Raw genomic sequence first — 27,507 nt, 5'->3', positions numbered from 1 at the left:
TCTCATGGTATTAGCCCAGGGTTGCAGGACACCCACTTAAAGATGGGGGTGACATGACCAAAAGCAGCATTTTCTTCATCTTAAAGTTTTTTAAGATTTTATTTATATATTCATAAGAGACACAGAGAGAGAGGCAGAGACATAGGCAGAGGGAGAAGCAGGCTCCCCAGTGAGAAGGGAGCCCGATGCGGGACTCCCCAGGATTGGACCTGAGCCCAAGGCAGATGCTCAACCACCGAGCCACCCAGGCGCCCCTTCATCTTAGAGTTTTTTTTTTTTAAGATTTTATTTATTTATTCATGAGAAACAGAGAGAGGCAGAGACACAAGCAGAGGGAGAAGCAGGCTCCTCGCAGGGAGCCTGATGTGGGATTCGATCCCAGACTGAGGATCACACCCGGAGCCAAAGGCAGACACTCAACCACTGAGCCACCCAGGCATCCTGATCTTAGAGTTCAAATGGCCAATCTGACCCTTATTGTGAATTCAAGGAATTAGGTGATGTAAGGGTCAATTGCAGACCAACCGTAAATGGGTGGATTTCTGTTGATTTTCTTGGGGAAAAGTAATGCATGACCCAACTGTAGCACTGCTTTGTGGGGAGAGGAGCATTTCCTCTGACTAGCTTTCTTGTACAACAGCTGTTCAGTGAATACATTTTATGAGGCAAACAAGCCATTATGCATAATAATAAAATCCAGTAACAGTTTCAACAGGTTCTCCACTTGCCAGTGGGTGGATAAAACCAAGATATTATGTGTAACATTTCTTACAAGCGCATTTTAATATCCAATGTGGTTATTGGGATGAAAGGAAGAAGCAGCATATGTTTTGTTCCTCGTACATGATAGGTTTAGCTGGTTTGGACTTAATAAAAAGTTTCTTGAGTTTCAACAGTAAAATTAATACCTATCCATACAAAATATACGTATTCAGGAGTAAAAAAAATAGCTCCAAAGTAAATAAAAACTTCCACCTTCTCTGGACAGAAGGTCAGAGACCCGAAATCTTTTTTTTTTAAAGATTTTATTTATTTATTCATGAGAGACACAGAGAGAGAGCGAGGCAGAGACACAGGCAGAGGGAGAAGCAGGATCCATGCAGGGAGCCCGACATGGGACTCGATCCAGGTCTCCAGGATCACACCCTGGGCTGAAGGCGGCGCTAAACCGCTGAGCCACCCAGGCTGCCCAGAGACCTGAAATCTTATAAACTAATGTAACCCATATAATTAATTTATCAAATTATAATTTATAAAATTGCAGCTCAGTCTGCACCCAGGGACCCAGTGGTGGATACCAAGGTAGAAACACGGATACACTTGATCACTTATCATCCACCTTTGTAATTTTTCATAAGAGAACGTTCTGTACTTTAAAAGATGATGGCTTTTTTTTATTCATCAAAATTCAGTGGTTAATTTTTGGTCAGTCAGCAGTTCAGATATGCCTTTATATAAAATACATGAAAGGATTTTATGACTCAATGACTATCAATTAGTGTTGTTTCCTGTGCTGCAAGGCTGTTAAGGCTACCTCCATAATATGGGTGTGAATATTTAGGTACTTTCATAGCAACAGCTTGCAGGGAAATCACTTGGGAAATGCTCTGTACCATAGGAACACAGCCACGCCATTCACATACACGCTTCCTATTTTATATCTTCCCACTTCCTTTCCCTGCCTTAGAACCCCATCCAGAATTTTCCTGCCCTACTTGTGCTCTGGCCTTTCAGAACACACCAGGCATTCTGATGTTTCCATAACTTTATGCTTATTCTTCTATTCTAACTGCCCTCCTTCTCCTGTCTGTTTAGTCGATCTGCCATTTATTTAATTGTTTTGAGAAGCTTCCCTGACACCCCTCTTCCCCCGGTGAACTAGCCAGTTCCCCAGTGTTCCCACAGCTAACGGAGCACACCCCTAGCCTGGCTCGTACCCACTGGTTCTTTTTTAAAATTTATGTATAATTGACATATAGCATCATATTGTTTCAGGTGTATAACATAATGATTTGATATTTGTATATATCACCAAATCACCACCATAATCAATCTAGTGAACATCCATCACCACACATAGTTACAAGATTCCTTTTTTCTTGTGATGAGAACTTTAAATTTTCCACTCCTAGCAATTTTCAACTGTGCAATTCATTATTATTAACTATAGTTGCCATCCCATCACATCCCATGACTTACTTATTTTGTAACTGGAAGTTTGTGCCTTTGGATCCCCTTTACCCATTTCACCCCACCCACCCCTGACCTCTGGCAACCACCAATCTGTTCTCCGCATCTGTGAGCTTGTTTTTTCTGTTGCTGTTTTTGTTGTTCTCCATGTAACTGAGATCATACAGTATTAGTCTTTGTTTGACTTATTTCACTTAGTATAATGTAGCTGAGGTCCATCCATGTCGTTGCATGTGGCAAGATTTCATTATTTTATATGGCTAAATATTCCAATATATATATATATATTATACATATGCATAATAATCACAATGGATATTTAGCTTGTTTCCACATCTTGACTATTGTATATATCTTTTCAAGTTAGTGAGTGGTTGCATTTTTTCTCTCCCCTTTCCACCTTCTTCTCCAGTCAACCTTTAAAAAAAAAAAGAGAGATTTTATTTATTTATTCATGAGAGACACAAAGAGAGAAGCAGAGACATAGGCAGAGGGAGAAGCAGTCTTCCTACAGTGAGCCGGATGTGGGACTCGATCCCAGGACCCAGGGATCATGACCTGAGCCGAAGACAGATGCTCAACCACTGAGCCACCCAGGTGTCCCCTCATCATCCAGTAAAATTCAGTTTCCAACTGGTCTGGTTGCCCAGGCCTAGTGAGGGCTCCTCACCTGGGTTCAGGGCATCCCTTTCATACAGGACCACAGCTACATAGGGTTGAAATCCACAGTTATTGGTTTGACTGGGAGCACCTAAGACAAGATGCTCTTGCCTTGTGTGTCTGTACCTCTGGGTCCTGGCTTAGAGCCTGTACCATAGTCATTGGGTAACATCTCAAACAAAACTGTCTGGAGGCCACATAGGGCAAACCATGCCTTGTCCTTCTTTGATGTGGGGAGCACTGGAAGTAAATTAGGGACGGGCAGGGACAGAGTGAACTGTACATTACCATAACTAGAAGCCAGAATAATACCAACTACTGTACTGTGGCAGCAATTTATTCTTAAAAAAAAATAAGTATAGCTTCTTTCATCACAGGAATGCTCCCGATCACTTGTTTAAACTGGATGATAGAATAAAAAATACAGAAAGAGTAATTTTGAAATATCAACAAATTCACCTAACTAATGTGCCATGACAATAGGCAATTGGTAAGAGTAGCAGTATTGTATGTAAGTAAGAAAATAGCATGAAACTCAATAAAAAGATAGATTTTCAGGTTATTAAATGGAGGACTAGACAGAAAAGGAAATGAGATGTGTAAGCTTGTGGTAACACAGTATTGGGCTACACATAACTTGGATAAAATCTGATTTAGAGTTGGTATGTTTCCATAATGCTGACCTCTCTGCTTCAAAATCAAATGTATTGGGTTGAGTTAAAAGCTAGTGTTTTGTTTTGTTTTGTTTCCCCTCAACTCTGGGCTTGACTATTTTATCAGTAAATTTAAAAATAAAAAAGAAATGCATCCCTCTAAAGAACTTCATAGTGGTTGCCACTAAATCACAGTGTGATGGCCACACTGGTTTATTTCCTTCCCTTTCTCAAGTGACCCAGCTCCCTCCTTATAGAGCTACTGATCATCTTGCATTACCTGCCCCCAGGCCCCCTGCAGGATCTACCTCTCCCTTGAGCGTACTTCTAGAATACTCTCTAGGGCATCCTCGTGTGCTTGCAGAGTCCCCTCTGTCCACCCGCAATGATGTCCAGGGTTTGTGAAGCCATCCAAGTAGAGACTTACTTCTGCCTCTGCACCCAGGACCTTTCAGAGCCATTAACCATCTAAATGCCCAGGTGGCCCAACACTTTGTGAAGTCCTGCCACAGTGAGACCACACAAAGGGGGAATGTACCTCTCCTTAACTGATCCACTCCCTATCACCTATCCTCAAAGCAGCATTGCTTGTGTCCAGGGACAGATAGGTCAACCCTCACATGGGGAACAGCCCCCTTCTGTTCCCACCCATGCTATTATCCACAATAGGCTTTGCTCCCAGGAGGCTGGGCTGGGGATGCTGACTCCCAACATGCGGTTTCATTTCCAACACCACGGCCCAACAATTAAAATATAAAAGTTTCCTTGCCTGCCTCCTTATCCTGCAGCTCCCAGGTAACACCAAACCTAAATATTAAGCCCTCCACTCAGCCCTGTCCACATTTAGTTCCAGGCATGCAATTTCTAGGGATATCAGGGGCTTTGGGTGCAAGGTATCCAGGGAATGGCTGGGTCCTCACCTTTAGACGCTACCATTATTGAGTTTTATATCCTGGAGGATCCTGGGATTCCTTGCAGGAATCTGCCTCAGCCACTGAGAGGAGTCTGTAAGTGCTGACTCACAGGATGGAGGACACATCAGGGATCATTCAGGAATCTCAGGACTGCATCCCACATTTGAGGCTTTGGCTGGTCCAGCCAGCATGATGTGAGAGACGATAAAGTATGGTGCTGTATTTAAAAAGAGAAGTCTTAGACAAATTCACCTCCCAAATTTTTACTCTTTTCTATATATATTAAAGGGCCAAACTCCACCCAAGGTCCTGGGCAGGCCCACATAATCTTGACTCATTTCTTTTGTTCATTTGATAAACGTTATTTCAGGGCCCCCTGGGTGCCTGGAGCTGTAGAAGAAACCGAAATCTATATTCTAGAGAGGGTGATGAGGGGAATAAACAAATGAGAATATTAGACTCTATTAGTGCTACAAGGTAAGCAAGCGAGAAGACTAGATGGGGAATGAATAGGAATTTTCAAAAACTTTATCATGGGAAATTGCAAGTATATACAAATGTAGAACAAATAGTAAAACAACAGTATATGTCTACCACTCAGCTTCCACATGCTCAACCCAAAACTGCCTTCTCTTTCTCACCCTTCTCCCCACCCTACCATGGATTATGTAGAAACAAATCCCTGACGTCATATATTTCCTTATACATGTCTTGGTGTACATCTCTGAAAGAAAGGGAATGCCTTTCTTTCTGTTAGGGTGGTCAAGATAGGTGTCCCCAGGAGGTGGCCTGTGAGAAGAGATATGTGGATAGCAAAGAGAGCTGCAGACACAGAGCCAGCAAATGCAAACATCCTGACATAGTTGAGCATCTGCCAAAGGGCCACTGTGTCTGCCCTGGAAGAGACAGTGAGAGCCAGAGGGGATCCAATCCTACAACAGCATGAAGTTCCTAGAAGGAGTCAAAATTCTTACAGCAAGACCTAGATAATGCTTACCGTGTGTCAGGAATTCCTCCAGTGTTTTGCATATGCTAACTTGGGTTATTTTGCACAACAACCCTGTGAAGTCATGACCACCATTAATATTCCTACTTTACTAAAACTGAAGAAGCCTGGACACAGAAAGTGTGTCAGTCCGTTTGGCTGCTCCGATGAAAGACCACAGGCTGAGCGGCTCGTAAACCACAGAAATTTATTTCTCACAGATCTGGCCACTGTGAAGCCCAAAAGTGAGGCACTAGCATGGTCAGTTTCTGGTAAGAGGCCTCTTCTCAGTTCATAGCACCTTCTCACCGTGTCCTCATGTGAGGGAAAGGACTAGGGATTTCTACAGGGCCTCTTTTATGGGGCACTAATCCCATTCATGAGGGCTTCACCCTCATGATGTAAGCACCTCCCAAAAACCTCTCCTCCTAATACCAAAAGCTTTGAGGGTTAAGATTTCAGCATATGAGCTAGGAGGGGAGAGGGCACAAACCTTCAGACTGTAACAGGAAGGTACTGCTCTTCAGACTGTAACAGGAAGGTACTGCTAGTTACCAGCTGGTTATGAGCAGCCTCAGAATTAGAACCCAGGCAATCCAGTTTCAGAATTCAGCCTCTTAATCCTTTCAGGTAGAATGGCTCATCTATTGCCAGGCACGTTTCTGTGCAACTCTGAGAACCTACAGGTCAAAGACTCAGAGCACCGCCTTCCAGTTCTCTTTGGACGACCCCACATCTCTCAAGGGCCCCACCCCAGACTACCACTATCTCCAGATCTGGATACTGCTCCTTAGCCAGCTCATCTTTTTCCACTTCCCTCCTCTCTCCACCAAAGTCTCTTTTTCCTGTGTAAAGTCCCATGATAGTAGGGAACAGGTCAGCTGGTCATCACACTGTCCCCTCATACTGTGCCCACAACATAGTGGGTACTGAATCAATGTTTGAGAGCAAATGGAAGACGTTAATGAGTGAAAAGAAGTGATGTTTGAGCTGTAGCAGAAAACGATAATGTTCCACCTAGGTCCCTGGATTCACTCTTTTCTGTGAGTTGCCTCCACCCTCCTCAGGGTGAGGGGCTTTCCACAGCCAGCACCTGTAGCTCTTCCTCCATCCCTCAGGCTCCAGTATGCATTTTCTCCTGAGACCAAAGAGCCAACAGTGCCAAGGATTTGATTTCCAACCCTCCCTTGACCCCAGGGGCTGTCTCTCAACCAGGACTGTCAGGTGCTGATTGAGACCATCCAGCTTCCTTGTCTTAGGGTGGGACAGCTCTGAAGCTTCAGTCACAGTCCGCAGCCCCTATAGGATCAGAATCCTTCCCTTCCTCATCCTATTTCTGGGGAACCCAACCTCAGACATTAGGACACTTTAAAAATTCCTCTGTTACTAAATATGGCTGGTTATTAGAACATTATTAGGAAGTTACTATACTTACATTTTTGTCAGAAAATAAAAATAAAATAAAATTTATCCTACAAAAAGTAGTGGAATCCATGTGATTTGACATCGATGAACAAAAGATATTTTTAAGATGTGGTTGTGCCTGGGTCATCACTGCAAACCTCAGGCACTCCAGCTGGAGACTTCTGATGGGCAGAGAGTTGGACGGTCAGCATCTAGCACATCACCATCTCTGCTGGGAAGTGGGCAGAGAGCAAATGGCAGAGTTGGGCTTGATATTAAAACTCACAAAACTGATTTCTAACTGTTATGTTTGTATTACATAACAATCATGAGACCTAGGGGGAAAGCCTAGTAGGATAAAACCCACATCAAATAGGTTGTTGAGATAAATATGGCCAACATTCCAACATGGATCTACTGGTATTTCCTTGACCTTTCAGAGAAGACTTGAGGGTAGTTAGTGGAAGCATTGATTTTTAAAAGAATCTCAAGGGACCAAGAGACACATGTTTCACATCTACAGTATCAAGGACCTAATGCACGTAAATGAACTAGGGAAGCTACATTTGCCCTCTTATGTCTAGGCAGCCACTGCAAGTCATTCGGACCTTACATGGGAATGAACTGTGATGAATGCATTTATGAACATCCTCATTTAAAAACAAATGGTGCCACCATTTTAGGGTTTTAAATTGAAAAGTTAGTAGCAAAAAGAGCTTCTCCAAAATCCATACTCTATGAAATCCACATAGCGCATGAGGAAAATGATAAAACTATAGATCATGGGCAATTATGCTCCAAAGAAAGGTTTTGAGCCTGCTGCATTCACAAGTCCCTCTTGGAATAAAGGCATAGACATAGAATAGAACACCATAGGTAAGTTGCCTCATCATGCTGCCATATTTTCATAGTTAAGATTCATAATAATAGAATGTTGTAATTAGTGATTTCTCATGAAAAGTATTGTGACTGCTAATGCTCAGATTAAAGAAACCTGAATTCTTTACCAGGCTGTAGGTTATGAGTCTTTCAGAGAAAGAGAAGATGGGGCAAGTACTGGAGAAAGGCCCTTCCTTCATGTAGTGACATAATTTGTGGTGACATTTATATGGTGTCATACATATGACATCATCCAGTGCTCCTGAAAGAGACTCTATCAGAGTTTTTCTTCTCATCACCATTTAGTGTTCCCAGATAACAAAGATGTGCACAAAGCACTGTAGATATGGGAATATGGATTTTTTTTCTCATTATGATATGAGCACCCGCTATCCATCTTGGTATGTAGGTATAGAAATAAACCATTGTGAATCCTAAGGAAAAGTTTATACAAGTCTTCCTGCATGCGTTCACTCTCAAATCAGCAAGCATGGGATAGATTCATTCACCATGTTTTGAGATGAGGCAGGAATTAAACTCCAAAAAGGGTGTCCTTACAAGGATATGGTAGAAAGGAAATCTCCTTTCTCTGGTCTGTCATGACCAACCCTGGCCTTGGCGTCAAAACACTGCTTTCTCCATAGATTTCTCCATAAATAACCAACTATGAGAAGCCCGAGATAAGTAGGGAAAACCAAGTTATCAGAGTTCTTTTTGATGTCCTCCAGTCTGAAATATTTTTAAGTGGCTCATATGTCTTTTAAGTCATGAAACTCGCCTCACCTAATAATCATGTTATCTAGCTAGTAGCTTCCTTCAAGCTACTCTTTAAAAATAAGTCAAATAACATTGGAGAATACAGTTAAAATATCAAAATAGAGAATACAGTTGCCTGTGTCTACATTATTTCCAAAGAGAGAAGATATTTGTAAAGGTGAGTTCTAATTCTGAAATAATGATGAGTAAAAAATCCTCATGCACAATACGAACTGTGAGAATGATAACCAGCATTTACATACATGATATATGCCAAGTATTTCATCCTCATCACAACTGTGTGGATGGTACCATCTTTACACTCATTTGATCCATGAGACAATGAGGCATGATTTACTTAAACTCATAAGCAAAGACAGTCTGGTTTCAGAGCCAATGCCCTCCCCCATGGACAGACAGGGCTCTGGAGCCTTCCTTAACTGGTACAAAATTATTTTTAAAAATTATTCCATTATGTTCTCTAAAATTGGGGGAAGGCAGGGGATCATCTTAAGAAATTAGTCTTTCCATTAGGAGGTTTTTAGACTATCTGTGAATTATAGAATGATAGCTTGATGTATTCAAGGCCCAGAATCCATATGGAGGTAATGTGAGAACTCTAGGGCTCTGCAAATCCTTGCTTGGGGAGCTTCCACACTTACAAACAAGCCTGCACCAGAATTCAGCATGACTTTTGAGTTTGGCGTCGAAAATGCAAGTATGTAATACAATCAGACTTCATTTGGGCCATCCTTTGCTACTTAGGTATATTGGCAATGAAGGATCTGAAGGCGTAAACTTGGCAGCAACTTCAAAATATCCAATCGGTCCCAGAATGTCAACATGCTCATTATGTACATTTATTGTGCCTGGACTCCTCGCTGTCGAAATCTACCCTGAGTCTCCAATCAAGAAGAAGTACTGATAGGAACACTGCTAATATGACATGACTGGGGACAATACAGAGTGACATGACCCGAGGTGATGAAGGGAACACTTATGGTTTCCTGACCATTCCCTCCCCCTCCCTGCCACATATCTCGATGCATATTACATCCCTGCCTTGGCAGTCACAGACAGAAAAGCCCAGAGATATTTATGAAGCTGCATCCATCACCACCACCAATGGTCCACCTGAAATGCTGTCAGTGCGCAGATTGACTCGTACCCACTGTCTGTGTGTACCCACAACCCCTCGCCTTAGGTTCTAGCCCTACTTTCAGGAGCCAGAGAGGCATCTCCCCAGAGCCCGCCCCCCCTTGCCTTTCCCAAAGACCTAGGGAAATAATGAGTCATCGAGGTGGCATTTGTTCCATGAAGAAGGAAAGGCAGCAAAGGGAAGAAGCTAGGACAAGGATATCGAGGAAATAAACATGAAAAATCAATAAAATCTGTACATTTGTGTTTGCTTCAGCAACTTTCCAGAGCAGTACAAGTATACCTGTTCCCGGCCCCGTAACAGGAAGGCTTAGAGTCTGCTCTTAGGTAGCTATTTTGTTTCATATTCAGAACCATAGTTTATCCTTTATATAATGCAACCTACAACATATAAATGGGCCCTATAGCTGAACAATACACTCCCATCCTAAATGTAAGGATTTCTCCAGTATACCACTATATCCAAAGTAAATCCGTAATTAGCCATTTGAACTTTTGATTGACCTAGATGTTAGGGAAATGTCTTACAACTTCTGAAAATATTTTCACTTCATTAAATGGGAATCACTGTCTATCTTTTTCAGAAAACATTCTGCACGTGCTGATTTAAATTTTTTCACCGAAAATTCGTGGACAAATTTTGCATATTCAACACTAGCAACAAACTGTACACGATTTCGTTTTCTTTGAGATTACGAAGTTTATTTTGGGATCTCTGTGAACCTGGGATGGGGGGGTGGGTTTCCATTGTGGTTTTAACGTGTATTGCATAAAAGAAGTATAAACGCAGCAGCTGGCACGTGGGCTAAGACATCGATAGGCAGCATCTGTCCTGGCAGTTTAGGGGAGGTAGTCCCAAAGATCTCCTCATTTCAAGAGTGAAAAGTCACACAATACAAACTCTTTCACCTAAGATAGTCAACCACAAAACAGGGAGAGTTTTCACTGACCATCCACCACTATTTGCTTCATCTACACTATAAAAATAAAAAAACAAGACCAGGGCCAACCTGAAATTTAAATCCCATGGTGGTAATCTGGGATAAGACAGGGTTTCTTTGAGGCTGATGAATGAGAATTTTTTTTTCTCCTTAAAAAAGGAAAATCATTCCTGTCTTTTAGGAGAGAGAGATAAAGGCAAAAGACACATAAAGTAATGAGTCCAAGATGGATTTTTGCTTCTTAAAAAAAATATGCTGGGTCAATGGGATTTCTGTAGAACTAGTTACGTGAAATGTGGTTGTAGATGAAAAAAGAAACCAAAGAGATAAGGATATCACGTTAATGAAAAAAAAAAAAAGTACTAAATTCCTCTCCCTTTTGGTGTTTTCTCTGACAATTAGCATTCCTGTCCTCATCAGATGTTATAAAACTCTAGGCAAATTTCCAAAGGAATGAAGCTATCAGATATATTTGGAGGGAAAGAAAGAGGGAAGGAGGAAAAGAAAGAAGAGAATGGAGAAAGTAGAAGAAGAGCTTCCGGGACCAGAATTAAGTCTGGCATTAATTTTTTTTCCCCACCAAGTCTTAGTCTTGGCAGGCTTTTGCTAAAATGCAGGAATTTCATGGATGTGGGAACTGGTGATGGAAAAATGCATTATTATACACAACAATCGTTGTACTTGAGAGGAACTATATGGGAAAAAATAACACCCTAGAATAAATACAAATGAAATTCATGTATCAAAACCAATACTGTGAAAATAGTTTAAATGTTTCTTGAATTTATATCTAGTCATTAACCTAAATGCAGATTTTAGTTCAAGCTACTCTCCTGCCTCGTGGTCAGAAGGCCTGAAAACCTGTGGCGTGGAAAATTGGCAGGATAAAGAATATTGAATTGGTCTCCATGGAAAAACAGGTTTTGGCAGCTATAACCTCCTCCTTGAGTAGGTTCCCTCTACCCAAGTCAAATTCTCCTCCCGATTTCACTTTTGTCCTAGGAAAGAGACCGAGGGAAGGCCACATATTAGTTAAACAGCAAACAGAGAGATGTCCACCTGGCCATTCACCAAAGGACCTTCCTCATTGGCCTTGAATGCCGTGATCGGCGTGAGCCCCCCTCTGCCCATACCCCACCCCCCAAACGTCCCAACCCTAGACTCCTCCTCTAAGAGCACAGGGACCGGAGCTTTCCATTACTACCAACTTTGGTTTTCTTCTTCCTTGGAGAAGAAAGTGAGGCGAGGCATCTGCCTTATCCAACCACCCGAAAGGAAACTTCAATTCACAAATAAAAATGATGGATTCATTTGCAGAAATCCTTAAAATCTGGTCCTCCCCTCTACTCCTACTCCCAACCTATTTGAATCCCCATTCCGTCCGCTCACCTCAAGGAAAAGAGACATTTCCCCAGAGTTTTATTTAGGCTGGAGGACAAAATCCAGGGACTTCTCCAAAATCACTGGTCCATCTGGCAAGACCCTACCTGCCCACCGAACCCCCGGGACCCACCTCGCTCTCCCCTGGGGCTCCACTAAGCAGCCCAGGGTTGGGGGAGACTTTTCTCTTCCCAGCCTCGGGTCCAACCATCCCAAGAGCCCACAGCTTCCAAGGGCATGTGTGCCAGGCTCCCTCCCATGGGTCTGGGCCCTTTGCATGAGCCAGTTGGAGGGAGAAGGCCCTTCCCCCATGTGAATGTCTTATCCGTGTGCTGTGCCGATGCCTCTCTTGGTGGTTTCACCCTAATCTTTTCTCTCTTTGCAGCTGGTTAATAATCCACTAGCAAGTCAGGCTGCAGCGGCAGTAGCCATGGGCTCCGTAGCAAGCTCACAGGCCTTTGGCAATGCCCTCTCCAGTCTTCAGGGGGTCACGGGTCAACTAGTTACTAATGCACAAGGACAGGTGAGTGGGAGATGGGAACAAGAGTGAATTTTTATGGCAGATTGAACTCGGAAAGGAAATGAATTTCTTTTGCATGACAGTGATATGTAACCGCATCCATTCGAGGCGAATAAATAATGTTTACTAGCAATGTCAAGAATAGGAGAGGGGTTGGGAGGTGTTTCTATATCTTAGAAGCAAGATTTTTTTCCCCTTCTCCTGGAAGGTCTAAGTTTTATTTTGTTTTCATTTCTGTACAATGGCTCGTGTTCTGACCTTAAGTGAAGGAAATACTTTTCATGACGGGGCTTGCTTGCTTGTTTGCTTGCTTGCTTTTTTTTTTAAGGTAAATTTTAAAAATAAAAGTTTCCATTTTGCTATTTTATTTATTCATTCTTTTGAAACTTGGACCATGGGGGAAACTGGTCATCTTCCTTCCCTAATCGCTGTTAAGATTTCTAAAGCAGCCCTAAGCAAGCCCATTTCTCAGTGGGTGGGGATGTGATGGGAGGGACCAGTGTAGTCTTGTAAGAGCAGCCCAGGGAAGGGGTGAGGGCCTCTTGCAGATTCTTCTGGAAGCCCGGCCAGTTCTTGTACACCTGCAGGTTTACTTCAGCCCGTGGGGGGGAGGGGGCCCGCAAGCCTTCCTCATGTCATGGGCAGCATGCCCACTCCCTTACACCACTCCTGTGCCCTTGTCGTGACGAGGATGCTGGTCCTGAGGTCCCCAGGATGCTGACCGAGCTTCAGATGAGGGGGCCTCCCCCCCCTAAGACCCCAGGAAAGCGAAAAGCTGCGTGACAAGCAAAGCGGCATTAAAACCCGAGGGAATCAGAATCACCCTCCACTCGAAGGCTTGACACAGCCCCTCAGGGCCAGGGCACCTTGACCTCCAATGTGGCCATTGCTGAGGATGGAACACGAGGCACACGGAGCTTGCAGCTTCTCCAGGATTTTTCCTCCCAGACCTCCTTACTCAGCAGTGAGTTCCCACATCCCTGCTTGGCCTGCTCCGTGGAGAACAGGCATTGCGACGCCTTGAACCCTGTTTTTATTTTACATAAAGAGTAAACAGAGATGCATTATAAGCTAAACCATCTCAATCTACGTCTCAGGGGGAAAAAAAAGCTGACCTTGTTATATTTCCTGGGCGGGTGCAGGATTGTCCCGTCAGAACCCCGAGGGCTGAACGATGGAGCTTGTCAAAGAGCAGCCCCAGGTAATGAATCATCTTATCACAGGTGCACACCACACATATTAAAGGACGGTTGTATGAACACCGTGCCCTCCACAGTCACCTTTCAATGTCGGCTTTAACCCTTGTTCCAATCCCTTTTCATCAAAGGATCATTTTATGCAGCCGGCTCTAAATGGAGGCTCTCAAAAGCCTATTAAGATTTCTGGAGGGACGGGGTTTTGGCGTGGAGGAAAAGTTGGCTATAATATCTATAACTCATACTCAGATCAGGTCGGTCCTGGAAGCTGCTTCCTAGAGTTATGCCCGAAATAGAACACTCCGATTTGTTCCTGCCAGGCGGCTGGCCCTTGAGATGTAAATTTGAAGAGTTCAAGATAAAAAGCTTATCCACCACCCATGTGTATTTCCCTCTGATTTTTCTGTTCCAGCGTCCCAGTAAAATGTACCACTCTGCCCCACCGCTTGAGAATTTGTGATGGAGAAAATGCTTTATTGATGAGAAGGAATTATTAGCAGTTTATTCTTCCGGTGATTTAATGGTCGGTCATTTTGCCAGTTACAAATCCATCCCCTTCTTAGGGGCTAGAGTTGCAGCCTTTTTGCTCTGTTTGGCCTCTGCTGGGTCCAATCCTAGGGCCAGCTCTCCTGGCCCATGAGTAGTACCCACAGGAAAATGAGCTCCAGATGAAAAGCTTCGTTGGCACTCCGCATATATAGAATAAGAGTCGAATTTATTTTCAAATTCTTTTGTTTTAGAAAATGTGCTATGGTATTGATTCGATGGTGCACAAACCTCCTCGAGTGAAAAAAAATTACATCACAGAGGAATTGCTATTGCCCACTCATGAGGTCTTGTCTGAGAGTTTTAGAAACATATCCAATGGCATCATGCCCTCCTAGTGCCAGAGAAGACCAAGGCGCTCACATTTCCAAAATAGATGAATTGGCCATGTTCCTGTAGCACTGTATGTGTGCGTGTGTTATAATATAAACACAATCATCTTCCCAGAAAAAAAGTGCATCCTCTGCACTTCTTGACACAAAGATCCTTGGGTGAAACTTATAAAGTGGCCAAATTACACCAAAAAAGGGCAGAAATTATTTAGTGTGTGTGTGTGCTGTGTGTTGCGTGCGTGTATGTGTACGTGTTCCTTTTGCTTGTATTAATGCCGTAACAAAAAAATAAGACTACATTGGAATCAGGTTAATATAATTAGCCTTGCTCAAAAAACCGTGTAAACTAGAATTACTTTATCTAGCCCTTTTTCAATTCCTTAAAAAATCTCCACAGAGCTTTCCCAGAAAAGGTACAAAGAGAAAACTCTTAATATATTTATAGATTCTTTCATTTGAGTTCTTGACATCAACTATTTTTTTACATTTGAAAGTCTGCCCAGAAGTAATAACATTAAAAATCTAAACCTGGGTTTGAAAAAGCACGTTTACCTCACTGATACTTTGGGAGGTGGGGCTGTAAAGGAGGTACCAGTGGGGGTGCCCTGATTCTTGCTCCCCACTGCTAAGATTCTCTCTCTCTGCACCCCTCCCTCTCTCTCCTACTTGGAAACCAAGTTGGGATTACCCAGTAAAGAGCCCTGACAATACAGACCTGCCTAGGATAGGGTTCAAGCTCTCCATTTTCTAATTCCAGACCTTGGAGCAATGAATGACTTAACCTTTCTAAACCAGAGCCTCATCCTCAAAGTTAAAGGCAACCTCTGTGAAAAGACCCTGGGGCCAGTGGCTCATGGTCTCAGGGCAAGTGTTTCTAGGTCTTCCTACACAGCAGGGCGGATGCCCACCCCACACAGGGAGGGAGACATGCCCCAATCTCAACAGGAAGAAAGCCCACCCCGCTGGGACTTGCAGTTTTGCTTCCTTGTCTTGAAAATGTAAAGGGATGAGAAATCTCCATGTATTTAAGGACTTTCGTTTTCTCTTCTTTTTGTTTCCTAACCAGTTCAGTCATTATTTTACCTTTCTGACTCTGCCATTCATTTGCAGTTAATTCGAAAGTCAAACACTATCCCAAAGAGTGATTAATTTTAATGGAAATACTATATTCTAAAGTTGCAACACACATGTCTTACTCATATTCAAATGTTTTAAAGTGATGACATACCCAACTTCACTCTGACATGGAAGGTAGCAAGTTTCCTATTGGTAATTCATGATCATGTGATTTATAATGACTATCACAGTGCTGAGAACAACATTCTAGTTCCCTTTGCTTACCAAACCAGGAACATGTATGAGTGTGGAAGCCAGACAAGGGAATGAGCACTAGCTATAGACCTGTTTGAATCCCAAGTCAGCCAATAACTAACTAGCTCTGTGGCCTTAAACAAATTACTTGAGCTCTCTGAGCTTCAATTTTGCTATGAAGTGAGGACAATAAAATCCAAGTCCCTAGATTATGAAGATTAAGTGAGGTAAGATGTATAAAAAGGCTACCATAGTACTTAAGTATACAGTTAAAGACTCAGTAATAATAAGTGGCTGCAGAATTATCATCATCATCATCATCATCATCATCATGGTTTAGAGTTCTGTTTAGCATTTTCTGGAAACCTATCTTTGATTTGGATAGATAGCAAGAGGCAGTACAGCATACAAGCAAAAAGAATGGGCTCTGGAATCAGGCAGCAGTTCATCAGCTGTGAGACCTCAGGCAATTGATTTACCTCCCTTGTGCCTTAATTTCCTCATCTGAAAAAAGGAGTAAAGGGCGCCTGGGGGGCTCAGTTGGTTAAGTGTCTGACTTCGGCTCAGGTCATGATCCCGGGTTCCTACGATCCAGCCCCGTGTTGGGCTCCCTGCTCAGCGACGAATCTACTTCTCCCTCTGCCCTTGCCTCCATTCGTGCTCTCTCTTTCTCAATCTCTCTCTCTCTCTCAAATAAATAAATAAATAACCTTAAAAAGAAAAATGAGGATAGAAAGGGAACCAGCTTCTAGGATTAAAGAGCTTAGTGCGTAGTTAGACACATAGTCATAGTGCAATAATGCTAACACTCAGTATATGCTGTTCTTATTAAGAGGCTCTGTGTGTTTTCAGTTCACACTGCACACACAAACCCACTGTGTGTGTGAGGAGTTTGAGATTTTGAGAACCCTAGCAGCAGAACATTAAGTTAATTTAGGGAAATCTTATCCTTACCCTGGATAATGCAGTAGGCGTGTGTGTGTGTGTGTGTGTGTGTGTGTTCTTAACGTTTGTTCAGTGGGTATGCTCAGGATTTGGCAAGTAGATTTCCCATCGATTTGTTCAGCTATAGAACTGGCTTCCCTATTGCCCCTGGCAATATCTCCTTATTGGCATTATTGCAGAAAAGTAAAAGCAAATGAAATTTCATTTTATCCTGGGGCGAAGGAAAGCATTTTACATTTTAACTGAAGCTCAGAATGTTTCCTGATGAAATTAGTTCTCAACCGCTGTGACATTTTCTTAAGTGGCAACAAGTCAAGCCAAAGTCCTTCCCATCCTTAAAGAGCCAGTCAAGTAAAAAAAAAAAAAAATCAACTAAACCACATTACTTTTTTTAATGTATAAAAAAGGAGAGGGGCACGTGAGTGGCTTAGTGGTTGAGCATCTGCCTTTGGCTCAGGTCGTGATCCCGGGGTCTGGGATCAAGTCCCGTTCCCTGCTTCTCCTCATTTTGTGTCTCTGCCTCTCTCTCCATATCTCTTGTGAATAAATAAATTAAAATCTTTTAAAAATAAAAATTAAATAAATAAGAGAAAAATTAAAAGGACTTACCCATTCAATTCATTACTTAAGAATACACACAGCATTGTATGAATAAACAGTAGCTGAGCAGAGCTGCTTTGGCAAGACAAAAGGATTTGCAGTAGGCAGGAGCTGCCTTCTGAAAGGACCACAGGCCACAATCAAAGAAAAGCAATCTGCTCATACTCATAGTAGCCTACACATTATAGCTTAGAAAGTACACCCTTGACTATGCAAAACCATGGATGGTGAGTCGCCTCTATTCAGCAGCCCCGGGCTGCAGAAGGGCAGTTGCCAAGGCAGGATCATCACCAGCCCCACATCTGTACACAGCAAATAGAAGAGCATCCTATTCTCACAACTTTTAAATGTGAGAAACATATGTGTCTTAGAACTGAAGAAGCATGATGCTCACATTCAAACATTCCTCTGAATTATAACAATCAAAAGTTAAATAGCATCTCTAGAAGAGCAGCTAAGAGTCTGGACTTTGAAGGAAACAGGTCTGATTGGAACACATTTCTAGCTGTTTGGCCTTGGATAAAGTTACAGAACTTTTCTGGACCCCTGTTCCTCATCAGTAAAGATGGGAATGATAAGACATCTCACATACTTTGTGGAGCGTTTAAACATAATTGTAGCAGACATGTGCTCAGCACAAGGCCTGTGGTCATAAGTATTTAATACATTGTGTTAATTTATCAATAAATTCATGTTATAGCTCTTCTTTTTAGAATGAAAAGCCAATAATTGACCCTGAACTATGGGTTGCTAAAGTAATTCAACACCTAATTTAAATAAAAAGATGAGAATCTTTTAGAGAAAGTCACTACAAGATAGACGAAAGTGAAGTTATAATAAATACAAATCTCAGCCAAAGAATTGAGATATAATTCATTTTTTCAGTAAGTATCCATTGAACCTCTCTGTGAGTTTTATTAGCTCTGCATAGGAGAACAAATAAAGCCATAGCTGCCCACATTTGTAAAACTGATTTCAAACCCCGGGCAAAGGAGGTAGTGTGTAACTCTGACAATGAGACCAGAGCAAGTAAGGTGCTTTAAACACATCCAGCTGAAGTCAGTTGATCAGGAATTTAGGGAATTTCACATATACACTTTTATTTTGCTAAAGATTTTATTTATTTATATATTTGAGAGAGAGAGAGAGTGAGCAAGCATGGGGTGGGGAAGGGGCAGGAGGAGAGAGAGAAGCAGGCTTCCCCACTCAGCAGGGAGCCCAACACAGCGCTCAATCCCAAGACCCTGAGCCCAAGACTGATGCTTAACCCACTGAGGCACCCAGGCACCCCTTGTTTTATTTTTTATAATGAAACACATGAAATGTGTAAAAAAAATTTTTTTACAGGGACACCTGGTTCAGTCAGTTAAGCATCCAGCTCTTGATTTCAGCTCAGGTCTTGGTCTCACCGTCTTGAATTCAACCCCTACATTGGGCTCCACGCCTAATAAAATAATACTAATAAAATAGTAATAATATTTCACCAAAAATAAAGTAATATTTATATATTAATATTGATAATATAATAAATGTTGATAAATAATAAAAATAATAATTAATAATAAAATATTTTACCAAAAAATACAAAAGGATCCTTGTTCAACCACGTTAATGTAACTGTAACATAAATGTTAAGATGTTAACATTTTTCCCTATAAGCTTCAGTTGTCTTGCTTATTTTTAAAGAAATAAAATATGACTGATACAACTGAGGCCTTGACACCTTCTCCTCTTGCCCCCTCCCCCAAGGTGATACTATGACAACGTTGGTAATTCCTGTCATGCAAATTTTGCATCTTTACTAAAAAGTGTTATCTTTTGGGCAGCCCAGGTGGCCAGTGGTTTAGCTGCTGCCTTCAGCCCAGGGCATGATCCTGGAGACCCGGGAATTGAGTCCCATGTCGGGCTCCCTGCATGGAGCCTGCTTCTCCCTCTGCCTGTATCTCTGCCCCTCTCTCTCTGTCTCTCTGTGTCTCTCATGAATAAATAAATAAAATCTTTAAAAAAAAAAAAGATGGTATCTTTTTAAAAAGCTGCCACTTTTAATACAAAAACAGAGCATATTGTTTAGATCTTTTGCATAACTAAGAATTAAACATGTTTGCTGAAAATTCAGAGTAGGGTCCTAAAAATTCAGAGATGGTATCTGTTTTTCCCCAAATACGAATAGAACAATCTATTTAGGTTGTGGTTTTGGCCATGTTTGCTAAACCAAAACTCAAAACAGTCTGACAAAAGATTTTATTTTCTCATTTGCAAATATCATTATGGCAAGTGTTTAAAAAGGTGTAAAAATTCGATCACGTGCAGTAGAATACATATCAAATAAGCATTCTGTTAATGGCATTTTTTAAGACAGAGGGAGCACCCCCGTGCATGCAAGGCTTGGGGGGGGTGCGGCAAAGAAAGGCAGAGGTAGAGAGAGAGAGAGAATCCCAAGCAGGCTGCACACCAGGGCAGGCCACACAGGAGGCTCCAGCTCAGGACCCTGAGGCCCTGATCTGAGCCTCCACAGAGAGTCGGAGGCTCAACCGACTGAGCCACCAGGCGCCCCTTAACCGCATTTCTAAAACACTTTTTAAATCAGCTCTTTCTAGAGACTGGGAAATAAATGTTCATGGGGTTAGTAATATTATAAAAATTTTACCCTGGCTTCATCTGAGTAATAAAGATGAAACAATAACAACAATAAACAACCTCAATCTTTCCACTAACATACCAAATTCCCCCTCTGAGCCCGATTGAGAGCTTGATTTCCTCATTTCACGACAGGCCATTGCATTAAAGCCCCGTTTCCCTAAGTGTGCGCCTTGGCCATGAACCAGCCCCCCACCCCCAGCCCGGGGCGGTGCGCGAACCAGGGTTGGGGGGGTGAGCTCCATCCTGGGCGAGGTGGGGCGGGGGGCGGGGGGGCTGGACTCCCGGACCCGCTCGCCCCGGCCTCCTGCCCGGCCCGCATCTCGGGGAGTCGAGCGCGGCAGGGCGGGCGCCGGGTTCCCGTCCGCGCGGAGGAGCAGCCCCTCCCGGCCCCCGGGAGCGCGAGCGCGGGGAGCGTCGGGGCCCGAACCACCGACCCGGGCGGGGGGAGGGGAGGGGGAGGGGGCGACCCGGCCGGGCCCTGCGCACCGCAGGGATTTCGCGGGACGCGGATTTCCGCGGTGACCCGAGGGACGCCCGGGGCTCGGGCCCAGAGGGCGCGCAAGCAGAAGCGGGTGGGTGCCGCGCCCCGGCCGCCAGCCGCCAGCCGCTCAGCCTGCACCTGCCGGCCCGGCCAGAGGCGCCTCGCCCCGCCCCGCCCCTCCTAGCCCCGCCCCGCCTCCTAGCCACGCCCTCCTAGCCACGCCCCTCCTTGCCAAGCCCCGCCTCGCCCAGCCCCGCTCCCGCCTCGCCCTGCCCAGCCCCGCCCCGCCCGTTAGCCAAGCCACGCCCCTCCCCACCAAGCCACGCCCCTCCTAGCCCCGCCTCGCCCCTCCTAACCCCGCCCCGCCCCTCCTAGCCCCGCCCTCCTAGTCCCGCCCCTCCTAGCCCCGCCCCTGTGAGCCAAGCCACGCCCCTCCTTGCCAAGCCCCGCCTCGCCCAGCCCAGCCCCGCCCGTTAGCCAAGCCACGCCCCTCCCCACCAAGCCACGCCCCTCCTAGCCCAGCCCGCCCCGCCCTCCTAGCCCCGCCCCGTTAGCCAAGCCACGCCCCCATCGCCAAGCCACGCCCCCGGGGCTCCTCCAGGCCTCCCCCCAAATCTTTTTTTTAATTTTTAATTTTTTTTAAATTCTTTAAATAAATTTATTTTTATTGGTGTTCAATTTGCCAGCATATAGAATAACACCCAGTGCTCATCCCGTCAAGTGCCCACCTCAGTGCCCGTCACCCAGTCTTTTTTTTAATTTTTAATTTTTTTAACTTTAATTTTTAACTTTAATTTTTATTTCTTTTTTTAGTTTTTAATTTTTTTAATTTTTTTATTTTTTCATCCCCCACTTCTAAAACGAGAGGGCTAATCCCCTGAATGCCAGCCGCCCAAAGGGCTGGCCAGCTTAAACCAGAAATAAAGCACCCTCTGAGATCCTTCTTCCTCCCTCCACTCTTCGGTACAACCTGTCGTGCGCAGTTGGCCAGAAATACGCAATTTTTTTTAAAAAATCTCGTTTTAGGGGATTTGTCTTGTAGATTGAGCCAGAGAAAACTAAGGTCTCTCTTATGTAAAGCAGAATTTTGGATTGTAGTGTTGTTACTTTTTTTTTTTTTTTTTTCATCTAGCCACTGCTTTTCTTTTCTTTTTTCTTTTTAATTCTTCATCTATGAGTATTTCATTTTCCTGGGAATAAGGAAATGTGTTCTTGTGTAGGTTCCTGAATGGAGACTGGGCACATCCTTTCTAGGTAAATAGGAGAGGGGCTGATTAACTGATGAAGTAGCCTAATAAACAGCTTTAATTCTAAACAGGTCATATTTACAAGGCACTGTTCATAGACAGTTCCCTCAGAACGGGTCTGACTTCTCACATCTTTGACTAGCAGGGTTCGCAGTTGGTGCACTCTGACGGCTAAATACTATCACTATCCGGTGCTCATGGAGCTCATTTCATGTGCCAAGTTCTAAAACCGTGTTAGTTCTTAGAAGAGCACTACTAAGTTTTAGTTGAACATTCCTTCAGGCTAAGTGATTTCTAGAAGAGAATAATGGAATTAATTATAATTATATAGTATATTATTAATTATAATTATATAACCTAATTATGCTCCCAGGCACTGAGCCTTCACCATGGGGCTGGTATCATCTGTGATCCTGCCAGAAGACTTGACCCTAGTTTGATTACGCCAGCTGTACAGAGGAGCACACTTTGGGGATGACACCTTTAGGAACTGGCGGAACCGAGATCTGAGCCCAAACTCCACATGCTTCGTCCCATACCACCCTCACTTTCTTGGGGTTAAAGACCTAGGTTCATTTCCTGGATGCTCTGTTAGACAGGTCACTAACTCCGGAAACATCCTTGCCCCATCTGCAAATGGGAACCATAATTCTTGCCCGATCAACCCTGAAAATATATAAACACACACACACTTGAAAACTATAAAAAGCTTGCCAAATAAATATGTTACTTTAATCAATATTCTCACCATCATTATTTTTGCTGATCAAGAGAACTGAAGGAGTTCAGGAAAGTCTCTAAAGCAGTGAGATAATCTTGAAAAAGATGACCTCAAGTCTCCACTTTATCTTTCCTGGGAAAATCATCCTCAAGGCATCAGAGTCCAGGGGACTGTAGGTCACCAAGCATCCGAGCCAGGCAGGAAGAGTGCATGGTATGTGTTTCATATGGGCGCTCACCGAAGTGAGCCTTTCAGAGTTACATAGTAAACTCGATCTCAGCGAATCCTGGTTTTATTGTAGTATCACACAACAAAATGATTTTGGAAATGAAGAAGTTCCCAGAGTGGCAAGGCACCATACATTTCTATATCCTTCCCTTTGGAAGCTGACCCTCTAAGGAAGTAAGCCCTTCCAAAGAAAAAGAGATCTAATACTGTATTATGAGTCAAGAAACTACTGATACTAAGTTATACCATCAATTTAAAAACAGCTTTTTTTCAGAATGGAAGGAAATACTACCACATTAAACAGATACATCAATTATTAGGGCAACCTGATTTCACAAGTATTAAAAATAGAAAAAATGTGGGAGTCTTATAACTGAGGAAGTATGTTATTTATTTAATAAATAATCTTAACCAAATCCTGTATCAGAAAGACCGTACACTGGGCTGTGGATCATGACTCTCTTTTTAGTAATTAGATTTTAGTAAAAAGTCAAGGGTGGAAGCGAAAGCTATTTATGTCTCTGTTTTCCCAACTAGAGAGTGAAAATTAAACTTGTTTAGAGTCTGAGGGCGAGAAAGGAGAGGAAGTACTGAATTTAGTCTCCCTAGAGCAACACCAGTTTTTTCAGCGAACCATTTTTATGGGTAAGCAGAACATTACTAAAGAGGGGATACATCAAATTCACATGTGAGATGCAACTCGACTTCCAAATAAATGTTCACTGGACCCAACTTTCTTGGTGGCCGGTGAGTTGTTGACACAATACATTCTTCTTAAAGACGTGAACAGCATGTCCTCAACTCACAGGCCAATAAGAGTGAAATGAGAATAGATCAGAAAATAGGTAGGAACGGAAAAGTCACAACTCAGAACAGTAGGAGGAGCCAGGTTCGAGTTCAAACGTATGGAGGTAGGCCTTTGCACGATCCACTTGAATTTGATACGTTAGCATAGAACATTGCTCCAAATTGTTAAATCATCTCATCAACCAAGCTTTTCCATCTTGTAAAAATAACAATACAAGTAGGTCCTGAGAAGATGTCATAAGATGGAGCATTCAGGATGACAGCAAAGTCAAGATGTGATACAGCTTTATACTTAGAAGTGAATGGCATCCATCAAGCACCACCCCAATACACAAAGAAGACACGTGACACCCTCCTGAGCTCTGATGCTTATCAATAGATATTCACAATAACCTGGCCTCTCAGAGTTACAGAGGTGGACACGTCCACATGCTCATATGGAAGGCATGCATGGGAAAGAGCACAGACTTTCAAGGTAGACACTGTCCCCAAGAAGCTCTGGGACCCCAGGCAAGGCAGCTCGTCTAGCTCAGCTCCAGGGATAATAGTAGCTTCCTCTCAGGGTTGTTAGAGGGCTTAGTATTAACAATAATAAAATTCATAAATTCCTGCCATCTACTGAGCGCTTTCTACATACCAGAGTGCGTAACATTCAATATATTCTATTATTTCATTTCACCTTTCCCACAACCATGGAATAATAGGTGTAACCCTATTGTACAGATTAACAAACTTGCAAGATCACCCAGCTCCAAATGGGCAGGATCCAAACTCAGTTTTGTCTGCTATCAGAGATCGCTCTTAAGTGCTGTGCTCTGATAATAATTTTAAACTTTTCGTCTTATTCATCAATGTATCCCAAGCGGCTAGGATGACACCTGGCCCACAGGAAGCATAACATCATAATGAAATTTGTGGAGTGAATGAATAGAGCATTTCATATAAGCTAATAGCTATTCGATAAGCATTTTACATAAATTCATCATTTCATTTCATTGATCTTGCCCTAGTATCTCTAAGTGACAGCTGAGCAAACATGGGTTAACCAGCTTCTCAGGGCTACACAGGAAGAGTCTGGATTCGAGGGCAGCTCTGGCTGCTTCAAAGCTTGGCTTTCTTCTGAGTGAAACTGCTTTCAGCACCCGGGGAATGAGTGCCTGATACCGTGCCTGCCAATAAGGCAGCCTTTCCATAAATATCACGGGCCCCTTACCCATAGATATTTTAATCCACGTAAGGTGACTGATCTAGAGTAGAGTCTGTTTAACAGATTGAAGTTTTATGGGGAGATGCTTTTAAGCATCCAGCATGACTATACCTGATGAAAATGGCTTTGTTGGTTTACCTCACTTTCTTCAATTTTTTAAACTTCTGACGTTTCAGGGTTGCTGCAAGGAGTGAAAGTAATAAAGGATGTTAAATGCTTGCCACTGCCCCTGCACTTAGTGTGCAGCCAGCAAGCCCTGCCCCTCCCATCTTGTTCTCTTGACCACGTGTGTCTTGGGACCCCATGGTCACTCCAGCATGTGGACAGCCAGGCTGATGATTTTGAATCCTCTGTCCACACTGCTAGCAACAGGTTAAGCTGACTTGTTTTCTCTAGAGTATCAGCAACAGAAGGCTAGGTGACGTGTAACTTGCCTCTATAACATAACTACGTGGCTGCTGGACACGTAGCATCCACTTTTTTCTTTTAAGAAGATATTGCACTTTATTTCATCAAAATACAGGAGTATCACCTGCTAGGTTCATTTAACTACTGCTGGTTTCCTTGATGCTCTAGAATAAAAAACATCTCCATCCACCTTCAGTAAACCTGTTGGTGGTGATTTCATCTGGCACGCAGAATATGTGAAACATACTCCTCATAAGGCTATAAGTCAAAAGTAGCTTTTGGAATTAAAAATTCCAAAATTCATACCATTGGCATAAGTTGTAAATTATTGATCCTAGAACGGGACAGTTGAGAAATAGAGTGGTGGTTTATTTATCATGATAAATTACATTTTTTCAGGACCACCTTTGAAGTACCAGAATACACACACACACACACACACACACACACACACACACACTGAGGGGCACTTAAAATAGGAAGCACAAAACTATAAGAAACCACAATAGTGAAGAGTGTGGTGGCCCTTTTCAATCATATCCATCCACACCTGCCCGATGGTTAGGGGCAAGGGTGCAGATTGGTCACCTCTGAAAATGAGGATGCAATTTTATGAGAAAACCTCATCAGCATAATTCTAATGAGTTATGGTCTTTGTTGTGAGAAATGAGAAACTCCGTGGTCTCACCCTAAAGAACATTATAAAAACATTACTCAGAGGAAATTGAAAAAGTAATATATGTTGGAGTGATGAGGGCAACTTTTTTCTGATTGAACAAATAGATAAATATGGCAAGCAAGTATCAAAATACATTTAATTTTGCCACAACAATGGATATTCTCCTGACAAAAAGCATATGAATCATCTTGGACTCATGAAACTGGGTGGTGATAAATAGATGCATCTTTAATCATGCTTGGAGTGGTTTCATTGCCCACTTTTCTTTTTTTTAGATGCTTATTTTGTTGTTTATATTAATTTAAATTCAGCTTTGCAGGCTGGATGCACTCATAGCACTAGGTAATGCTAAATATGCACAGCACTTTTCTTGAGCAATTGCCAAACGTTTCCTTCACCGGTTCCCATTGCTCCAAAGAACCTAGAATATTGGAGATCACTGGTCTCCGATTTGGGAGGGTTTTTTGCTCTCATTGCAATTGCTTTTTTTTCCCCTCCCATCTGGGAAGAAATATAAAATATACAGTTCATAGGTCCAGGGCTTCATTTAGGGATGTTTACTAAAGCTTCTAAGGGCCAAGGCTGAGTCAAACGAAAAGGTGTTCTCCCAAGCAATAAATAACATTAATCTGATTTAGTCACTTAATCTGGCATCAGCAGGCAGAAGCAGAAATACTTCCCCACATTCTAGGTATTTTTTTGCTGGTATTAAAACTTAAAGTCTTAGGCAAAGCCATATAAAATCTTACAAAGTTGGTCTTTCTGCAAAATGATGGCTTCACTACAGTTATGATCCTCTTTGGAAGGGAAAAATAATGTTTTCGGAATTCCACAGTGTTAGTAGCTGTAAAGAAAATAAATAGTACTCAGAGTTTAATTTGTAGTCATTGGGGAGAACGGGAAGGATGATGAATAACGAATATTACAAGTTCATCCTTAAAAATTTGTCTCTGCTATCGGGTACGTGGAACATCCTACTGAACAAATATAACAATTACTGAAACAAAAATGTAAAGTCTTTGCAGAGAATCAGAAATTTGACCATTAGATCATATTCAGAAACATTTTCATCCCTACCATTGAAAATCAAGTGAGGAGCCACACATTGAAATCCAGGCCACCGCGGCTTGAAGGAATATGTCCTTGCTACAAATTAACCATGGGCCGAAATATGCATTCTTTAAATTCCAATTCATATTCTATATAGGAAAGTTACAATACATTCATAGATGAAGTGGGGGAACTTTGTGAGAGAACGGTGGAACTGAGACCTTGTTTGCCACAAAATGAATTCATACAGATCCTGGTAGTGAGATCAAGATGACAGAGGTCTTATGACAGTGGCGTGGTCACTGAGGAGGAACATCATTCTGCACAAACTGAAGGGTGTTCCCCACTGCATGTCTGGCCTTCCTAGTTTCCAGTGAGAAACAGCAGTTTCCGTTAATCTTCTTAGGGACCAGAAGTCCCATTGGACCTACCTCTACCTACCCCCCTGATGGCTACCTGATTGACACTGGATTTCTGCAGGCATCATAACCAGCTTCTTTTTTTTTTTTTTTTTACAATCAAAGTGATTTGATTTGATTATTTTTAAAAGATTTTTATTTATTTATTTGAGAGAGAGAGAGAGCGCAAGATCGGGAGGTGGGCCAAGGGAGAAGCAGACTCCCCACTGAACAGGGAGCCTGACTTCAGACTCAATCCCAAGCCTCAGGA

At 42.8% G+C, this 27,507-nt stretch overlaps 1 protein-coding gene across 4 annotated transcripts in view; it reads left to right on the top strand.

Annotated features, from left to right (window-relative positions):
* The window catches only part of POU6F2 (POU class 6 homeobox 2), a 479,107-nt gene that overhangs the window by 410,042 nt on the left and 41,558 nt on the right, over positions 1 to 27,507 (top strand). For 3 of the 4 annotated variants that reach the window (XM_025449467.3, XM_049096429.1, XM_049096430.1), the window contains one exon: positions 12,306 to 12,443. The exons of the other annotated variant lie outside the window; for it this stretch is intronic. In XM_025449467.3, coding sequence (XP_025305252.2) covers positions 12,306 to 12,443 — 138 coding nt within the window. The remainder of the gene's footprint in view (positions 1 to 12,305; positions 12,444 to 27,507) is intronic. 4 annotated transcript variants of the gene reach the window in all.

Source organism: Canis lupus, chromosome 18 (genome assembly GCF_003254725.2).
Source record: "Canis lupus dingo isolate Sandy chromosome 18, ASM325472v2, whole genome shotgun sequence".
NCBI classification, from domain to species: domain Eukaryota; kingdom Metazoa; phylum Chordata; class Mammalia; order Carnivora; family Canidae; genus Canis; species Canis lupus.
The sequence above is the reverse complement of the archived record's forward strand: the minus strand, read 5'-3'. Positions and strand labels throughout refer to the sequence as shown.